Source organism: Platichthys flesus, chromosome 24 (assembly GCF_949316205.1).
Source record: "Platichthys flesus chromosome 24, fPlaFle2.1, whole genome shotgun sequence".
Classification (NCBI taxonomy): domain Eukaryota; kingdom Metazoa; phylum Chordata; class Actinopteri; order Pleuronectiformes; family Pleuronectidae; genus Platichthys; species Platichthys flesus.
This window is the reverse complement of record NC_084968.1, coordinates 10,235,113-10,251,221: the sequence shown is the minus strand read 5'-3', so window position 1 is coordinate 10,251,221 and position 16,109 is coordinate 10,235,113. Positions and strand designations below refer to the sequence as shown.

Below are 16,109 nucleotides of genomic sequence, written 5' to 3'. Positions count from 1 at the left end.
GCCATCCCTGATAGCTTCATCCTTTTATTATATTCATTCTTTATGTTGTATACACACATCGTTGCTCTTGTCCACAAGTTTCACCTCCTATAGATACAGATGTGCTGCAATCGGTATAATGGTTGTATTCTCAGGAAATGCAGGTGAGAGACCGAGATCAGCTTTCTGCAAAAAGCTTTGCAATTGTTGAGTTTGATTGAAGATTATATCTCTAAAGATAATTTCATTTCATATTTCCTATATGTGATGCACAAACAGACACTTTTACACTGAAGGTGAAGCTGCATCTTCCTCTGTCTCCTCCCGGCTAACTTAATGTAGCTTTTCATCCGTGGTGCCCATGAAACGAACAGACCTCAGTATGTTGACACGCTCTGCGCATGCGTGGCGCTTCATTCTATTGCCCCAGGGGCCACTCGATTCTTTCTCGGGACTTTATTGCACTTAAAAACATACATTGGGATCATTGGGTTAAAAAGATTTTAAAAAGATCACATATCTGTCACCATAATTCATCCAGAACCACTTGTGACAAGGAAAAAAATCATTGTCAGATGGTTGAAAACTGTATTTCTATTAGTTTTAGCTCTGATTTGTTTTGTTAGAAATTGTAAAATAAGATTTGATGCCACACTCCAAGGCCTGTATGGTGCACTTATTAATTTATTTGAATAGTGCATGGATCAGAGTTTGCACAAGAGTATTCATTTACTAAATAAAATGAAATTAACAATATCCAGGTATCTCTTCTTTTAGGTTATCCAGCATCTTTGAAATACTTCCTGACAGTTTGCTCATCTTCTTTGTCTCTTTTCATAGGCCCACATGGATTCTGTGATCACTGAATGGTTTTGCCAGTTCTTGCAGCCGCCGGGTTAAATTTAGTTCAGTGAAACTCTAGTTCCATGACCTATGTGCCGGGGACTGCATGTAATCAAAGGCATAGTAACTACTTTAAAAGTTCAATGAACTATTTATTAACACGTCAAATTAATCTTCAAGGCGGTGATGACATCCACTATGGAGGTGGACTTTAGCATTAAATTAGAAAGAGTTAATTGTTTCCCAGCAGTATGACAGCCCATTCTGTTATCTTAAAGTTTCCGCCTACTGGCGCAAAACAGTAGTGTTCATAAGAACCTATTCAACAGGTTGAAGCAACATAGTGATTTATCTGTCATGGTCTTAATCATAGAGTGTGTTCAAAGATGTGAAGATTGAAGTCCAAGGAGTATTGATCGCCCCCTGGTGGCTGGCTCTAGTAAAGGTCACTTCTATATTTTTTTTTCTCTGCTCATTTCAATAAAAATAAAAAAATGCTTTGTAGATTGATTCATTGATGTAACTAGTTATTTCGAATATTACAAAAGCAATCATAAAATATAGATTTAATATTTGTATAAAGTAAGAACAAAACAAACAGACTTTCAATGAGAAACATAACTTATCAACTGATGTCCGAAAAGGAGTAGAGAGAAGCAAAGATGCTTTTCCAGCCCTTTATCCATCAATATATAAATATCTATCATCTATATCAATATATCAATAATTAAATTCATCACAAACATGCATCATCCTCCCCGGTGATCCTACAGGTAATCATTTATAATCAAGTAAAAGTTAACCTGTGGCAGTTAAGAGTTAAATATTAAATAGCATACAAAAACTCGGCTCATAAAGAAAACCGTAAATAAACTATATAAACCAGCTCGTCTCACCTGCACATCTACTTCCCAATTGCCGGCCGCCGTCACCCAATCACAGCCCGGTTCGAGGACCCGCGGGAGCCAATGAGGGCGCGGCCTCCTCGCTGAGGCCGGAGGGGATGTCGGGATAAAAAGTTCGAGGACTCGGAGGAGCGCGAGTTCCGGGGCCGATCAGGAGGGCGGAGGGGACCGTGGACACAGACGTGCGTCCAATCGACAGAGAGCATGACCGACGCCGAGGCGCAGAGCGACCCACCATCGACACCGGTGGATGAGGACAAACCACAGCCGGAGAGGAAAGTCATAGGTGGGTGAAGGGGCGCAGGTGGAGCCGCTGTGCGTGCAGAACTTATTCACCACTGCTTGGGATGAAGTTCGTCCATGTTGGAAATAAACAGTTTAATTTTCAGTCACAAGTTTAAGATTCATTTTAAAACCACGTCGACAGGCAACTTTGACTTAATGACTGATTTAAGCTGAGTTTCGTTTTTAGCAGCAACACGTGTCCTGGTTGATATTTAACGATTTACTGTTAACACCAACATGGAAGCTTTGGCCTAATAGTTTAATGTCTAACATGCAAATAAAACATGGAAGCTTACTATTTTACTAACTAGTTTATTTTCTAATTTACAAATAAATCATGACACTGTTGTCTTTGACATTTTCTCCGACATTGAAATCGAAATTCTTCTTTTAATCTTGAGAACTTGGCTAAAATCCACGTTGTGTTTTTGAATCTGCTTTTCACACGTGACCTAAATGTCCTCCTTATCCGCGGCCACGCGCCCCGCCGGACGTGCGCGCTCCCCTCTGCAGGTGCAAACTATCTTCTACCAATTAGATGCGTTCAGGTGCTTTGGTTTTTCACGGGAAAACTGAGAGGAGCAGGCGAGACATTGAGGTGTCTGGTCTTTGCTGACCTTCATGTCCAGGTGAGCAACGTGTACATGTTTTTTTAGTGCCCCCCCCCCCCCCTTCGTGACCCAGCTCAGAAGTTGTTTCCAAAGTTTTTCACTGTTAATGATTGACGCACAACCCTCCAGGTTCTTGCCAGCGCGGTGCCGTTAATGCAAGTGAGATAACGGCAGCTATATTTTTATGAAAGTCTGCATAATCTGACTTAATCGTGTGTTACCTGCTGTTGCAGCCACCCTGGTCCAAGGCACGGTGAAGTGGTTCAACGTACGCAACGGCTACGGCTTCATAAACAGGTAATGTTTCTACGTCACTGTCTAAATGCATCTTGAGTTGATTAAAAGCTGCAATAGCATTTCAGTAGAGCGCAGAACTCTGCCCAACAGTATCCTTAAATTCAACCTTCCAACTGAACACACTTGTAGATATCATCCCCCTGAATACTTGAATTCACCAAGATCAGTGAAATATTCCCTGGGAAATCCATCCATCAATCAAATAATTCCTGGATCTGTCAACTGATTCAGATTCCCACCAAAATCCGTCCAATTCCAATCTGTCGACGGACGGGGGGGCAAAAGGTCTGTGGCGCAGTTGATTATCAGTTTTCTTCACGAGCTTTTATTTTTGGCAGGAACGATACCAAAGAAGATGTATTTGTTCATCAGGTAAGATGAGCCAGATTTTTATTTGAAAGCTACAAAGATAATGTGCCATCGTTTGAAGCTGAGTCCGTCCCCTCAGACGGCGATCAAGAAGAACAATCCCAGGAAGTTCCTCCGCAGCGTCGGAGACGGGGAGGTCGTGGAGTTCGACGTGATTGAAGCAGCCAAGGTAAGAATCAGTTTCATAAGAGGATGTGATCGTCAAATGTTTGCCAGTGTTAGAATTAGTCTTTCCTGTCTCTCAGGGCTCAGAAGCGGCCAATGTGACCGGCCCCGGTGGCGTTCCAGTCAAAGGGAGTCGCTACGCGCCAAACAAACGTCGATTCCGTCGACGGTTCTTCCCCCGCAGCCCTGGGCCAGGGGACCCGAGCAAACCAGCTGACAGCCAAGCCCCCGAGGGCGAGGGGTCAGGAGAGAGCGATGGCGTGAAGCCGCGCCGCCGAAGGCCCTTCAGACCACGGCAAGAGGCACAGGAAGTAAGCTGGAGCAGAGGGATGGGTAATGGGAAATCAAACTGGAGAGATGAGTGGAAATGGATGTTGCTGCAGGAGGGTGGGGACAGACTTTGAGTGCAACCAAGAGCTGTGATGTTTTGTTTTCAGGGCGAGTCTGGAGAGCAAACTAACGGCGTAACAGAAGGTGACCAACAACCACAACGCCGTTCTAGATTCTGGCGTCCGTACCGCAGGTGACTTTGACGCCACTTGCTGAAATTCTATAAGTTTGGATCACTTCTAAAAACCAGAAGTTTAAATCATTTCATCTTCCCTCTTGTGGGGGTAAACAGACCGTTCCGGCCTCGCCCACCACCCGATCAGGCTGCAGACGGGCAGCAGGCAGCCGGGGAGGACCAGAGCCTTGACCAGAGCCTTGACCAGAGCCTGGACCAGAGCCTTGACCTGGACCAGGGTCAGGAGCAGAGCCTGGACCAGGGTCAGGAGCAGGGTGAGCTGAAGCAGACCGAGGCCTCTGAGGGCCCGCAGACTAACAGAGAAGCCGATGAGGGCCAGAAACCACGGCGCCAAACCAGACGCCGCAGGCAAAGGAACTCTGAGTCGTCTGCGTCCAAAGTGAGTGAGATTGTACTGATACTTCACATTATCTTCAATTATGTGGATGTGTAAGTAATTTCTGGACTTTGATATTCATGTCTTTCATACTTAAGCCTGGCTTATTAACTGTTGCTTGCTTGAAAACATATTTTACAGAATGGTACAGAGAAGTCTGTGTCGGAGCCTGGGACCCCGCCTCCGAACTCCAAACCAGCTGACCTGAAGTCTTCCTCCAAATCCCCAAAGTCTTCCCCGAAGAGCTCTCCCAAAACACCCAGATCACCTGAGGTAAGATCTGCAACTTGAAGATATCCTCTTCATCGTGCGTTATCACTACTGTTTGCTTTGATTGGACAAATATTTCGACTGTCCTCTACCTCACAGCAGGCAGTGGACGCAACAGTCCCAGCACCGACAGAGTGACGTCACTGAGAGGACAGTCACGTGACCTTTGGCAAGAGGTGGGACTCAGTCTTTGTTTAACGCAGGGAACGTTTTTACTCAAACTCGGGCAATTGATGATTTCAGATTTTAATATAATCCTTTCAGTGTTTAAGCTGTCCCGTGTGTTTTTAATGTCTTTGTTTCTATAGTGTTTCTTTCACTCCCTGTGTCTCTGTATGTGTTTATTTCCCTTTTTTGTGTGTTTCTTGTAGGTCCTTGTGGGGGGGTGATGACTGGACCTATTTCAGAACATGTGCACTACTCTCCCCTCCCCTGCACTCCCCCACCCTCCAACCCACAATCTTGTTGTCTTCCCCTTGGACCCCTTTCACCTCCTTTCATCTTGTCTTGTCCTGTCTGGTAACTCTATGTTTGGAGAGGGATGGGGTGGGGAACAAATGGGATCCAGGTTGGTGGTGGGTGCATATTTAGAAATTAAAAGTACATCTTTAAAAGAAAGATCTGCTTGGTAGCCCAGTTATTCCGCCCCCCCCTTAAACAATTTTTCTTTGGGCACATCAAGTAGTTGGGAGAACCAGCCTTGAATTTTATTTAACTTAATTTGGTTGAAAAGGGGAAAACCAGGCAGGTGTGAGGGGGGTGGTGCATTATGGGAGTCGGTTTAGTTACGTTACCACCTCAAATCACTTAAAAACCTACTGACTCCCGTCATCGTCCTCAGTTGAGGATATATATATATTGAAAAAGAAACTTATTTCTTGTGTTTTACTTATTTGTGTGTGCTTTTCTTTGGAGGGGATCATGTGCAATGTCGGTGCTGAAAATAGTAATAAATAAATCATGTTTGCAAATCTCAGGATTCTGTCCTTATTTGGTCATGTTTCAAGATCGGATAAGAAACGTCTTTGCACAAACTTTAAGAACAAAGATGTCGAGTCATTAATGGACGACTGGAAGGTGTTTTCAGATATATATTATTTACATCCTTTAGTCACAATATCGATATTCTCTCTGTACAATTCCAGATCCTCCCGGAACATGTTTCCTCAGAAGGTAGTGATTTAAAGAACAAATGGCAGATTTGGTTTCGACAAAACACACAAACTTGTCATACAAAACTCATCTACAAAATCCCCTTATAGGCGGCCTTCCTCAGATTGCACATCTCGCTTCAGTTTACAAAACTAAACACCAGCTAGTGAGTATAAAGAATTAGAACCTCACACCTTTTTCAAAAACTACATCAGTAACCAAACTACACACTATGTACACATGAAGTATTAAAATAGACTTCAGAAGTAGTATTTCTACAGGTTGTGCATTGAGTTTGTCATGATCTGAGAAACGATTTGCCTTTTTAACGTAACTGGGAATGTGCCTCGTGATTTAAAAACCCCAGTTTGGCAGTGAAGACTGTTTCTCTACGTTATCGGGTCACCATGCGCTGCTGTCACTTTACCATGTTAGGTTTGTTCTTTACTCATGTTTAAAAAAAAAAGACTTCTAAAGTAACACTAAGGAAATAAAATGATAATATTTTGTTTAAATAAACTAAATTCTAAACCAGGGTGTAACCTAAATAAATTAATCATGCACTTGTAGGATTTAACCCTTGATTCATTCCAGTTTAGTTTCAGACCCTTTGGATTTCTTATCTCTTCCAAAGAGGTTTTCATCTGCGTTTGTTATTTGGCAAGATTATACAAAAACTCAGATATAGGACCAGGAAGAACCCATTCAATCAAATAAAAACATAACCAGAGTACTTTTTTAAGGGACTGATACTTACATGCAGATCAAAATCTTTAAACGTGGTTTCCTAAGGGTTGTGTTGCCTTCTTTTTTCTCTACACAGCAGAATGTGACCCTCCAGTGGTATTTCATTAACAACCAGACGTTAAGTGTGTTCCCAGCTTTTGTACAACATCAACAAACTCAACTCCATATAAATATATATCTGGGATGATTTATAAATAAAGTGCAGGAAATCCTCCTCCCTCTCCACTTTCGATTTATCAGTGTTGCAACTAAATGCATCGTTTTCATCGCACCGGCAGCCGATGCCTCACCAGTCCAGACACCTCGTGTGCATCCTACCTGGTTACTGCAGTGGTACCGGCAAATTCAGAACACCCACACTGTCACACACCCTCAACACTTCTATGGCACCACAATCTGAATATGGATACGATAGACCTCGATATACATTTCAGAAAAAAAATTGTTTGGAGACAGGCCCATAGACACGGTTCATCCCAAAATGTGCTCAGTCCCATCCCAGCTCTGTCTCCTGTCCATCCCTCTAGTTGATGCTTTCATCGCCCAAGTAGTCCAGCTCGGTGGGCTTGTCACTGTCCAGAACCATGTCCATCATTCCTCCCGCTGAGTGCTGGTGGAAGCTCGCGGAGATCTGGTCGAAGGTCTTTCCCTGCGTCTCCGGCACCCGGAAGAATGTGAAGATGAGGAAGAAGAGGAGGAGTGCTGCGAAGATCAGGAAGACGTATGGCCCACAAAGATCCTGCGGAGGAGGTACCGGTTAGACAACATTCGGAAGGACGATGGAGGAAAAATGCTCGAGCTGCTGCAGTGGGATACTCACGGCGATATACTGGAAACACATGCCGACGATGAAGTTGGCCGTCCAGTTGGAGCAGCCGGCCACCGCCATCGCAGCCGGCCTCGGCCCCTGAGAGAACAACTCGGCCACGAAGAACCAGGGGATCGGACCTGGACCCACCTCGAAGAAGGCGACGAAGCCGAAGATAGCCAGCATGCTGACGTAGCTCATCCAGGGAATGCTCTCCTGTCAGGCGGAGGAAGACAATGGTTCAGATTAGGTCCAGTGGAGATGTATCCAGTGTGTTTGCATCATTGGGAGACTGACCAGTAAAGCGAGAGCCGTGGTCATGATGATGGCACAGACGCACATCCCTCCCAGTCCGAGCATGTGGAGCGTCCGTCGGCCCGTCCTCTCGACCAGGAAGAGCTGTGGATGAAAAGAAAAAATGGACAAATTAAGATATTGATCTATTTTGGATGATTTGAGGTGAAGATGCATGTTTGTGACAAATTCCACAATAATCGATCCAAAAGCTGTTTAGCTATTTCAATCTGGATCTGCCATTTCCGTCCCAGGAGCTGTGTGGCTTAAAGAATCATCACTTGACCCAATAAATGACCTTGAAACCTCTCGACTTGCCAAAACAAAACAGGCGTGGTGAAGGAATGAAAATGGCGGCCTGCCTCCTCTGTAATCTTATTTGCGGGCGAAGGTGTGTTGGTGCGATTACTCACTGAGACCACAGTGAAGGCACAGTTCACCACACCAGCTCCTATAGTGGCGTAGACTGGACTCTGGACTCCTGCCTTCATGAATATACTGGTGGAGTAGTAGAAAATCTGCAGGAGGGGGTGACCACAACCGGGTTGAGTCAACATTACCCTGAACTGATTCCTGTTAGTCTTTAAAGAAGGATGTGGGGTATCTCCACTCACTGCGTTGACCCCCGACAGCTGCTGGGAGAGCTGCAGCATCATGGAGATGATGATGGGCTGGCGGTAGAGGGGCGAGCGAAAGAGCTCCATGATGGACACCTTCCTCTCCATGTCCATCCGCCTCTTCTCCTCCTTCATCTCGGCCAGCATGTCGCCCACATCCTGCTGGCCTGTCAACCTCCTCAGGCCTGAAGGAGTGAGCGTGGAGAAGAAGAGTGCACGTTTGAGTGATGGGACTTGTTCAAGGACACTTTGAAGGCCAATTTAGGATCTTATATGGACAAATACTAGTATCTCTTTGTACAGACAGCAAGGTATTGTATCGTCAGTCAGGAATCCCCCAACGTTTCAGGCCCTGACTCCAAAAACAGCTCCAGAGACGTTGGACCCCATTTTCCCAGAGGATATTAATTTGAGTTACTTTGCAAAAACTTCCCTTAGAACTTATATCAAGAGTTTTGAGTGCTGCTCTGCTCACCTCTCTTGGCCTGATGCTCCTGGCACCGGACGATGTAGAGGAAGCGGGGGCTCTCGGGGCAGAAGGGAAGGAGAGCCATCTGAAGAACGGTCGGCACCACAGTTAAACCCAGGAGAACAGGCCACAGGTGCTCACCACCCAGTAAGGACTCCAGGCCGAGAACCTGCACGGGAAGAGGAACCAGATGACACCAGATTTAAAAGATTCCGCAAAGTATCTCAACATGAAAGACTGACATAGGAACACAAGACATGAAGGGACATCGAGTTTGTACCTGTGCAATGAGAATACCAGTGACTATAGCCAGTTGGTGCAGCGTGCCCAGTGCTCCTCTCAGGCTCGTTGGAGCGATTTCACCCACGTACATCGGCGTCAACCCTGATGCCAAACCTGCAGAGAGGAAAAGATGGACAGCATTGTAGAGTGTGTATCAGGCATGAATAGGACGACAAATACAAAACACATTGTGGCAGCCTGCTCACCACAGTAGGCCCCGATGATGAACCGCCCGAGGATCATCATCTCAAAGGAGCGACAGAGCTTGGACAGCCCCATCAGACTTCCCCCGATGAAGGCAAACAGGTTGTTTATGAGCATGGCTTTCCTCCTGGAAAAAAACAAACAAACACTGGGTAAGCATTTTTGGATTCATATTTCTCAAACATCTGGATTTGACATTAGTTATTTTTCAACTAGAATGCAGTTATTTTAAGCATATTATGATCATTGCCATTTAACAATATGACGATGATATTTACAGACTGGAGTTGCTCCTTCCAGGTCACAATGTTTATCCCCCAAAAAGTAAAATATATGCGACACTTATATACTAATTTATATTTAAGAATTATATTAATTACACTTCTGAATAGTTGAATTAAATTGACTCATACAACTGCTGTGTTTGTTTACCTCTTCTCAAAGTTACTGAGAACCACACATGTAAAAGCTGGTCGTTTCTTTGGCCTCCAGGGGGCAGTGCTGCACTAAAACACCGGAGTCACTTGATGTTGGACGGAAATTATTATTTTCTGACAAGTGGATAAGTGGTAACTAAGCACCCAACAGGATTCATCTGAATACAGCACTTGCAGTTTGTTGGTATAGCATTTTCCTAAAGCTATTTTTAGATCATCATAATAAGTTGTGACAGAAAGTTGTGCAGAACATTGGTTAATCTAAGACTGCCCCAAAACACACATGTATTTAAGAGATTATAAACAATAATACATTTAATATTAGGCTTATCTAGTTTTGTTAAAACTGACTTCTAGTTGTGATGCAATACCTATTGTGTGCATAAACCTCCGCAAAGGCCCTTATGAAACCACATGTAAATTAACTAGATCCACATTTTTATTTGCATCAACGTTCACGCACTCAAATATTAGTCCCCTCAACAGGCCTGATTTTGTTCCACAATGAATTATTCTCTGAGGAATAATGGAAAATGTTGAAAAATGTCCTCTCTTGCAATGTTAAAGTAAAGAAAACCAATCTGGCCGCTGATCCAGATCCGCACCAACATTTAATTAGTTCTTCCTTGGGTCATGTTCCACCCTCCCTTTTTTGAATATCAAACCCCAGGTCTTCAGAAAACACACTTATAAAATGTGTCTTTCAGAGGTTCTGGGGCTCGGAGAAGGAGACGGAGAGTTGAGGCCCTGACACGAAAGGCCTGGTCAGCCTCAGTGTGGAAGGGTGAGCAAGGCTGGTGGTTAGGTGACCTCAGTGTTCACTGGAGATGCATCGAAATCCCTTTGACCCCAGAGGTCACCGCAGCTCCACCGTTTTAACCAGCCACACAGGGCGAAGCACCCTGAGTGCACCCACCAACCCCCCTCTCACCTACTTCTCTACAGCCCTCCTGACACAGTGCTGCCAGCTCTGGGGAGATCTCCTTTCAGTCAGTGGAAGATGTGGTCTCCAGTTCGAATCCCAGCTCAGGTTACAGTGGGAAACTGGGCCGACAAGGAGCGTCCAGGTCGAAGTTTCCCCTTAAAGACTGAAAAAGGATGTTTGGATCCATCTTGGATTCCACACAGCGGTGAAAGGGAGATACTCATGTGTGAGCCACTGGGGTATTTACTACTTTATTATTTCTTAAATTTGCATTTGTTTCAGGATCTAGTGAATTTAAATGTGGTTTCATAAGGGAACTGTTGGGCCATTCTGTGTTCATCTGGACCTCCTCTCATTTCATTCACAGTTTGAGTATTTAGATTTATGCGATATGACCCAGTGTCAACCTTTTTGATTTTGACTTTCATGCATTTGCAAGAAAACCACAGAGAAATCTTTAAACTTCAACTTCAAGTAGAGAGTTTCTGTTTCCCCTACCTGCCCAGCCACTCTGATACAAAGCCCACGCAGAAGGAGGACAACATGCCCCCGATGGAGAAGATGGCCACAGACAGCGACCAGAGGGAGGTGAGGGTCCCCGTGGGGATGGGCTCTCCATACCGGTGAATCCATGTCGCGTTGTAGTCCTCCTCAATAATCTGCAGGGGACAAAAAAAAGGAAATTAGAAACTGGGATTTGAAATCTGCATTGGTAAAAACCTGAGGATGTTTTATTATTTGTTATATAAATCATGTACATTTTTAAACCCGGCTCAATTTTTTTGTTTCATACGTTCTTCTGTGACATGAATAATGTGTCTGAATGTGACCTGCAGCCTGATCTGTGGCCTACGGCATTTTACTGGTGTGTTAATGATGCCACAAGAGCTACACTCCAATACACGATGACCAGTAAGAGAATGCTACACACACACACACACACACACACACACACACACACACACACATACACACACACACACGTTAAGATACAGCAGCCGCTCGTCTTCTATTCTGGTGGGTGTGTGTGTGAGTGTGTGTGTGTGTGTGTCTCTGGAACTGTGTCAGCTGAGTCCAGTTCGCAGCTGAGGGTCAAGGTAAGACAGATTTATGAGCAGATGCCCGAGCACCAGCACGCGGCGAATCGGAAACATCTCACCTGACTTGACTTGAGGACACTCGTCATCTCACTGAACGACAGCGGCGTGTGTGTGTGTGGCATATTGTGATATGCTTCTGATTTATGGTACAAGTACTACAATAAGTACTACAATTAATTATTGTATATTCTACCTATTTTTGCCTTATTTTACCTTATTTTGCTTATACGCAAATTTTCTAGAAAGATATTGGTTAAAACAAAACAAAACGGTGTCTATACTGTTGGTGTTGTCTGTGTGGAGATATTTCAAACTAAAATGATTCATAGACACTTATACATAAGGTCCTGATTATAAAGAGCCGGCCGCTGAATGCACCATAATCATGAATCACAAGGCGTTTAGAACATTTCTTACATGTTGTCCTCAAACGCTCCTTCATACTACAGATGCACAGAGAGCAACAGCGTGATGGACAAAAACAAAACCACGTAAGACGGTGTTCCACAAGAACCAGACAGACATCCCCCCTCTCTTTGTTGTGTTGACACAACAAAAGGGACCCCAGCTCTCTCTCTCTCTCTCTCTCTCTCTCTCTCTCTCTCTCTGTCACTCTATCACGTTCAATCTTTGTATTTACAGTCACTCGCTTGCACCAATTCCCTTCATGTTGTGGCATCAAACATGGCACCTTGTAACATCAGGGAATATTTGAGAAACAGCTGAGTTGATGTCTGGTTAAATGCCACCGTGTTAGCCACCCAGCATGCACCAGCGCCTCTATAAACACCAGCTCTTTCCCCGAATCCAGTCTGGTACTTGCGTGGAATTTTTACTTCCGGGAAGGAGGTGATGTTTTCACCCGTGTCCGTTTGCTTGTTGGTGGTTTGTGTGTTTGTTAGCGGGATTACAAAAAGACTGCTGGTTTGATTTCCGCGCAACTTGGTGGACGGATGTGTTGTGGATCAGGGAAGAAGCCATTAGGTTTTGGTGTGGATCTAAATCATGGGTCGGATTTCCTTCACTTTCTTTGAACATCTTCATTGATTCCTCAGGGAACAATTCATGGATCTTTAAGAAAAACAGTACCTGGCATGTTTAGGGTTGAAGTCATGTGCAATTTGGTGCAGATCCAAATAAAAGTTCAGATCTTGTGCATTTACATGTTATGTGTGCCCAATGCCGCGGGGTATGACCTCTCCTGAGGGTCCCTCTAGTCCTGGGATATCCTTTCAGATACCCTCCCAGTGATCAGTGCTCAGCTCTTTACCTTCTGTGGTGCATTGATGACGCCGATGTTGTATCCGAACTCCAGAGATCCCAGAACGGCAGTGAAGACTGAGAGAGCAAGGGTTCCAGTCACTGCCTGCACGGGAAACACACACACACAAACACACACACTTGAACAAAAATACATAGAACTATCAAATACATAAACCTTTACTGTTATAAACTATATTATTTCCATCCCGGTGAGTAATGCAGGGAGCTGTTCTTGTCACACCAACAGAGGTTAAACACACACACACATGCACACGGCCCCACTCCACCAACATCAACTATATATAACTGTGATCGTGATGGGGAACAATCTCTCTAGTTCGGCTCAAGACCTCACAGGCCGCTTTGCTGAACGTTAGCTTCCCTCCACTTTCCCATCAGGCCTCATGGCACCTGTCTACAAGGTGACAGACGAGACGACCTTGGGGAGATGAGGACTTCCCCTTCCAGAAGAGTGAGTTTGAATACTCTCGAAGAGCTTTTCATGTCATAACGGGCAGATAAGACGACCCGGAGGATAGCTGCTACGCTAGGACGATGATTTTCATGGCTGATTTGGGGATTTCACCAGCTTTTGGAGGATGTAAGAAGGCAGCTGGACAAACAACAACAATGCAAATCCATCATAGTTGTGATAACGCTTCCTGAAAAGCGGATATTTTAGTAGCGTGAGTCAACACCAACAATATGGTGTGACCAAGAGCAAAGTCTGGGTCTTGGTTTCGTTAGAATAATGTTTTTAATGAAGGAAAAAGCAGTTCACACACTTGGCTCATGTCTATTATTCAAAAAAGTTAAATAATAAGTCTATTATCTATATACCATGTATTTCTGTTCTATTCAATGGACCACGGAGGTGTAGCATTCGTCTGCAACACTTTTGTCTTGACCTTGCTGTGTTGAGTCTGCAGATAAGCGCTCGTTAGTATCCACGGACCAAAACAAAGGGGTGTGTGTTTGCTTATGTGCATGTGTCCTTGCAGAAAAGGAAACGCGTTCAGAGGCGGCCATGTTCTGCTCTATTCCACCGTGTTTCGTCTCAGCTGAATGTGCAGTCACTTATTTACTTTTCACCTATCGTGGGATAAATCTGCCCCTGTACTTTTAAAGCTGGGACTTCCTGCAATTTCCACACAAATTCAAAGCTGCCAGTGATCATCTGGTACTAAGATATAATGCTTTCTTTATGTTATAGTAAAGTCAACACCTCTGAGCATCACACAGACACTGTTTTAATGCCATCACAGATCCAATCCCTGTTGATTTATGCTTTAGGAGAGATGAAACTGTCCATTGGAGGAGTATAACATGCAAAACCAACATTTTCACCCATCTGGCGAGCAATGGGTTCTCAAAGAGAGCTTGAGGGAGCATACAAAACAGGCAATGTTGATGAGGGCGGTGAAAACCTCTGTGGCCTTTCAAACCACAACACTGAGCTCTGGGCCTGTAAACTGAGATATTTGCCTCGTCAAGGTCAAGCTCAGAACTAAATAAGGAACAAAGACCATTTAAACCTGAGCTGATGTTAGTTTTTCTCCCTGCCAATACTGACTGACCCACAAGTTTCTGTAAAAACCAACATATATTATACTATAGATTAATTGCCCATTGGCCATTGTTTCTGTATAGGACAGCGACAACCCCGTGCGTAAAAGCTCTCCAAACTAAAATTACGCACGGAGTAAACCCGTTTTTAGCACACCAACACGATTATCACGTCACTCTTTTGGGGAGGAATGAAGCCACCACAAAATAGAAACTGTTAAGAAACCTCAGTGGAAAATATTACCTCCCCTCCGAGTTGCTGAAACCCGGCCGGCATGACTTTGGCAGCTCCGGACACCCAGTGGCAGTCGGTGACAGGTGCGTCTCGTGCCAAATGGAGACGCGTGAAACTCCCTCAAAAGGACAACAAGCCGCAACTCGACCCTTGAGCCCCTTTTGTGCCGAAAAAACGAATGGAAACTTAAATCCAAAGTGGAAAGATCGCGGGGACCGACCCGGTGCGTCCTGTCCTGCACAGTGTTCTCAGTACTTTGAGGTTTGCGTTGCGTCTGTGCAGCTGGGAGAGACGAAAACCCGCACACCCGCGTGCACACCTCTCTCCAAAAGTGGTGGGAGGGGAGTGGAGAGGTCGGAGTGAGGCTGTTGGATCTTGAGGTCCGAGGAGAGAACGGAGGGACGAGCTCGTGACCTTAACGACCATTGGCTGAAGATGAGAGGGGAGCGAGCATGTGCGCAGGAAGAAGCTCCAGGAGGACAGGGACCTTACAGACAGAGGGGGGGGGGGGGGGGGGGGGGGGGGCTGGCTTTTCTTGTGTCATGGTTGTGATTACATTATAAGATTCCTGTTTGATTCAGCAATCCTTTATCCATAGCTGGAGGTTTGCTCCGGGCAAAATTTGGTGTCAGGGCCCAGTTTTCCCGAGCAGCATTACATAATGCGGACTCTCCTTTAGACTTATAAACTCCAGTGTGGATGCACAAGTGAGGCAGCAAGCAAAACTCAAAATAACCTCTAATGAAGCTAATCGACTAAGTGCATATGTCCCCCGACCGTCCCCCTATAGAACCACATATATGTTCACCAGATCTGGGTTTTGAATTGGAGGTGCTGCAAAACATAACCTCCAGGTAATTATTGAAGGTAGGATATGGAGGCTACATGGCTGCACAGGTGCCGGACCTCAGGCGAACCCATGTCAGAGTCAGACATGAGAGCAGCTATGACTCAACATGTGTCATGCAGCAAAGAGGGGGCTCGTCTTTGACGCCCCCGGTTTGCCATTGTCTGCCTTCCCAACAACCATAAATCCCTTTCTATTTCAGATCACATGCCAAAGAGGTCAAACACCACACGCTCACCCTGCTCCACAAACTCTCCCCCTCCCAGCTCTCGCACACAACAAAGCCCCGGGCCCCCCTTTCCAGAGGGCGACAGGTGGGACCCCAAATTTGGGCTCGGCCACCTGAGTTAGCAGAGCGGGTGTGGTTTGTGGATGAGGGTGACGGGTGCGTTGGAGAATCCGCCAGAGAGCTCAGTGGAAAAATATCTGCTGTTCGTCTCTCAATAAAAAAGACACAGCCCTCACAGACAACCCCCCCCCCCCCCCCCCTTCCCATGCCACTCTGTCTCTGCCTTTTCCCTCCGCTGCCCTCATACG

At 45.3% G+C, this 16,109-nt stretch overlaps 2 protein-coding genes across 3 annotated transcripts; one reads left to right on the top strand and one right to left on the bottom strand.

The window, feature by feature from the left end:
• Positions 1-1,847: 1,847 nt before the first annotated feature.
• Positions 1,848-5,597, top strand: LOC133949766 (Y-box-binding protein 2-A-like). 2 transcript variants are annotated; one of them, XM_062383746.1, is made up of 10 exons: positions 1,848-2,013; positions 2,857-2,920; positions 3,259-3,292; positions 3,369-3,458; positions 3,535-3,765; positions 3,892-3,977; positions 4,077-4,359; positions 4,498-4,629; positions 4,729-4,802; positions 4,998-5,597. In XM_062383746.1, exons 1-9 carry the CDS (start codon positions 1,932-1,934, stop codon positions 4,762-4,764), a joined length of 1,038 nt encoding a protein of 345 aa, XP_062239730.1. In that variant the 5' UTR covers positions 1,848-1,931; the 3' UTR covers positions 4,765-4,802; positions 4,998-5,597. The 2 variants fall into 2 exon arrangements, with proteins under 2 accessions (XP_062239730.1, XP_062239729.1); XM_062383745.1 differs by having other exon boundaries at positions 1,849-2,013; positions 4,726-4,802.
• Positions 5,598-5,703: 106 nt separating this feature from the next.
• On the bottom strand, positions 5,704-15,128 carry LOC133949765 (solute carrier family 2, facilitated glucose transporter member 4-like). Its single transcript, XM_062383744.1, has 11 exons — positions 14,735-15,128; positions 12,932-13,027; positions 11,060-11,220; positions 9,202-9,326; positions 8,994-9,109; positions 8,720-8,882; positions 8,242-8,429; positions 8,041-8,145; positions 7,631-7,732; positions 7,346-7,549; positions 5,704-7,264 (listed from the first exon to the last, which is right to left on the bottom strand). Exons 1-11 carry the CDS (start codon positions 14,765-14,767, stop codon positions 7,049-7,051), a joined length of 1,509 nt encoding a protein of 502 aa, XP_062239728.1. The 5' UTR covers positions 14,768-15,128; the 3' UTR covers positions 5,704-7,048.
• Positions 15,129-16,109: the final 981 nt, after the last annotated feature.

Excerpts from the sequence above, each read along its gene's own strand:
- LOC133949766 (XM_062383745.1), top strand. The coding sequence starts at position 1,932 with ATGACCGACGCCGAGGCGCAGAGCGACCCACCATCGACACCGGTGGAT. Across the intron at positions 3,766-3,891 it reads CACGGCAAGAGGCACAGGAA|GGCGAGTCTGGAGAGCAAAC; the intron begins GTAAGCTGGAGC and ends TTTTGTTTTCAG. Across the intron at positions 4,360-4,497 it reads CTGAGTCGTCTGCGTCCAAA|AATGGTACAGAGAAGTCTGT; the intron begins GTGAGTGAGATT and ends CATATTTTACAG.
- LOC133949765 (XM_062383744.1), bottom strand. The coding sequence starts at position 14,767 with ATGCCGGCCGGGTTTCAGCAACTCGGAGGGGAG. Across the intron at positions 9,327-11,059 it reads GTATCAGAGTGGCTGGGCAG|GAGGAAAGCCATGCTCATAA; the intron begins GTAGGGGAAACA and ends GTTTTTTTCCAG. Across the intron at positions 7,265-7,345 it reads TGTGTTTCCAGTATATCGCC|GATCTTTGTGGGCCATACGT; the intron begins GTGAGTATCCCA and ends CCTCCTCCGCAG.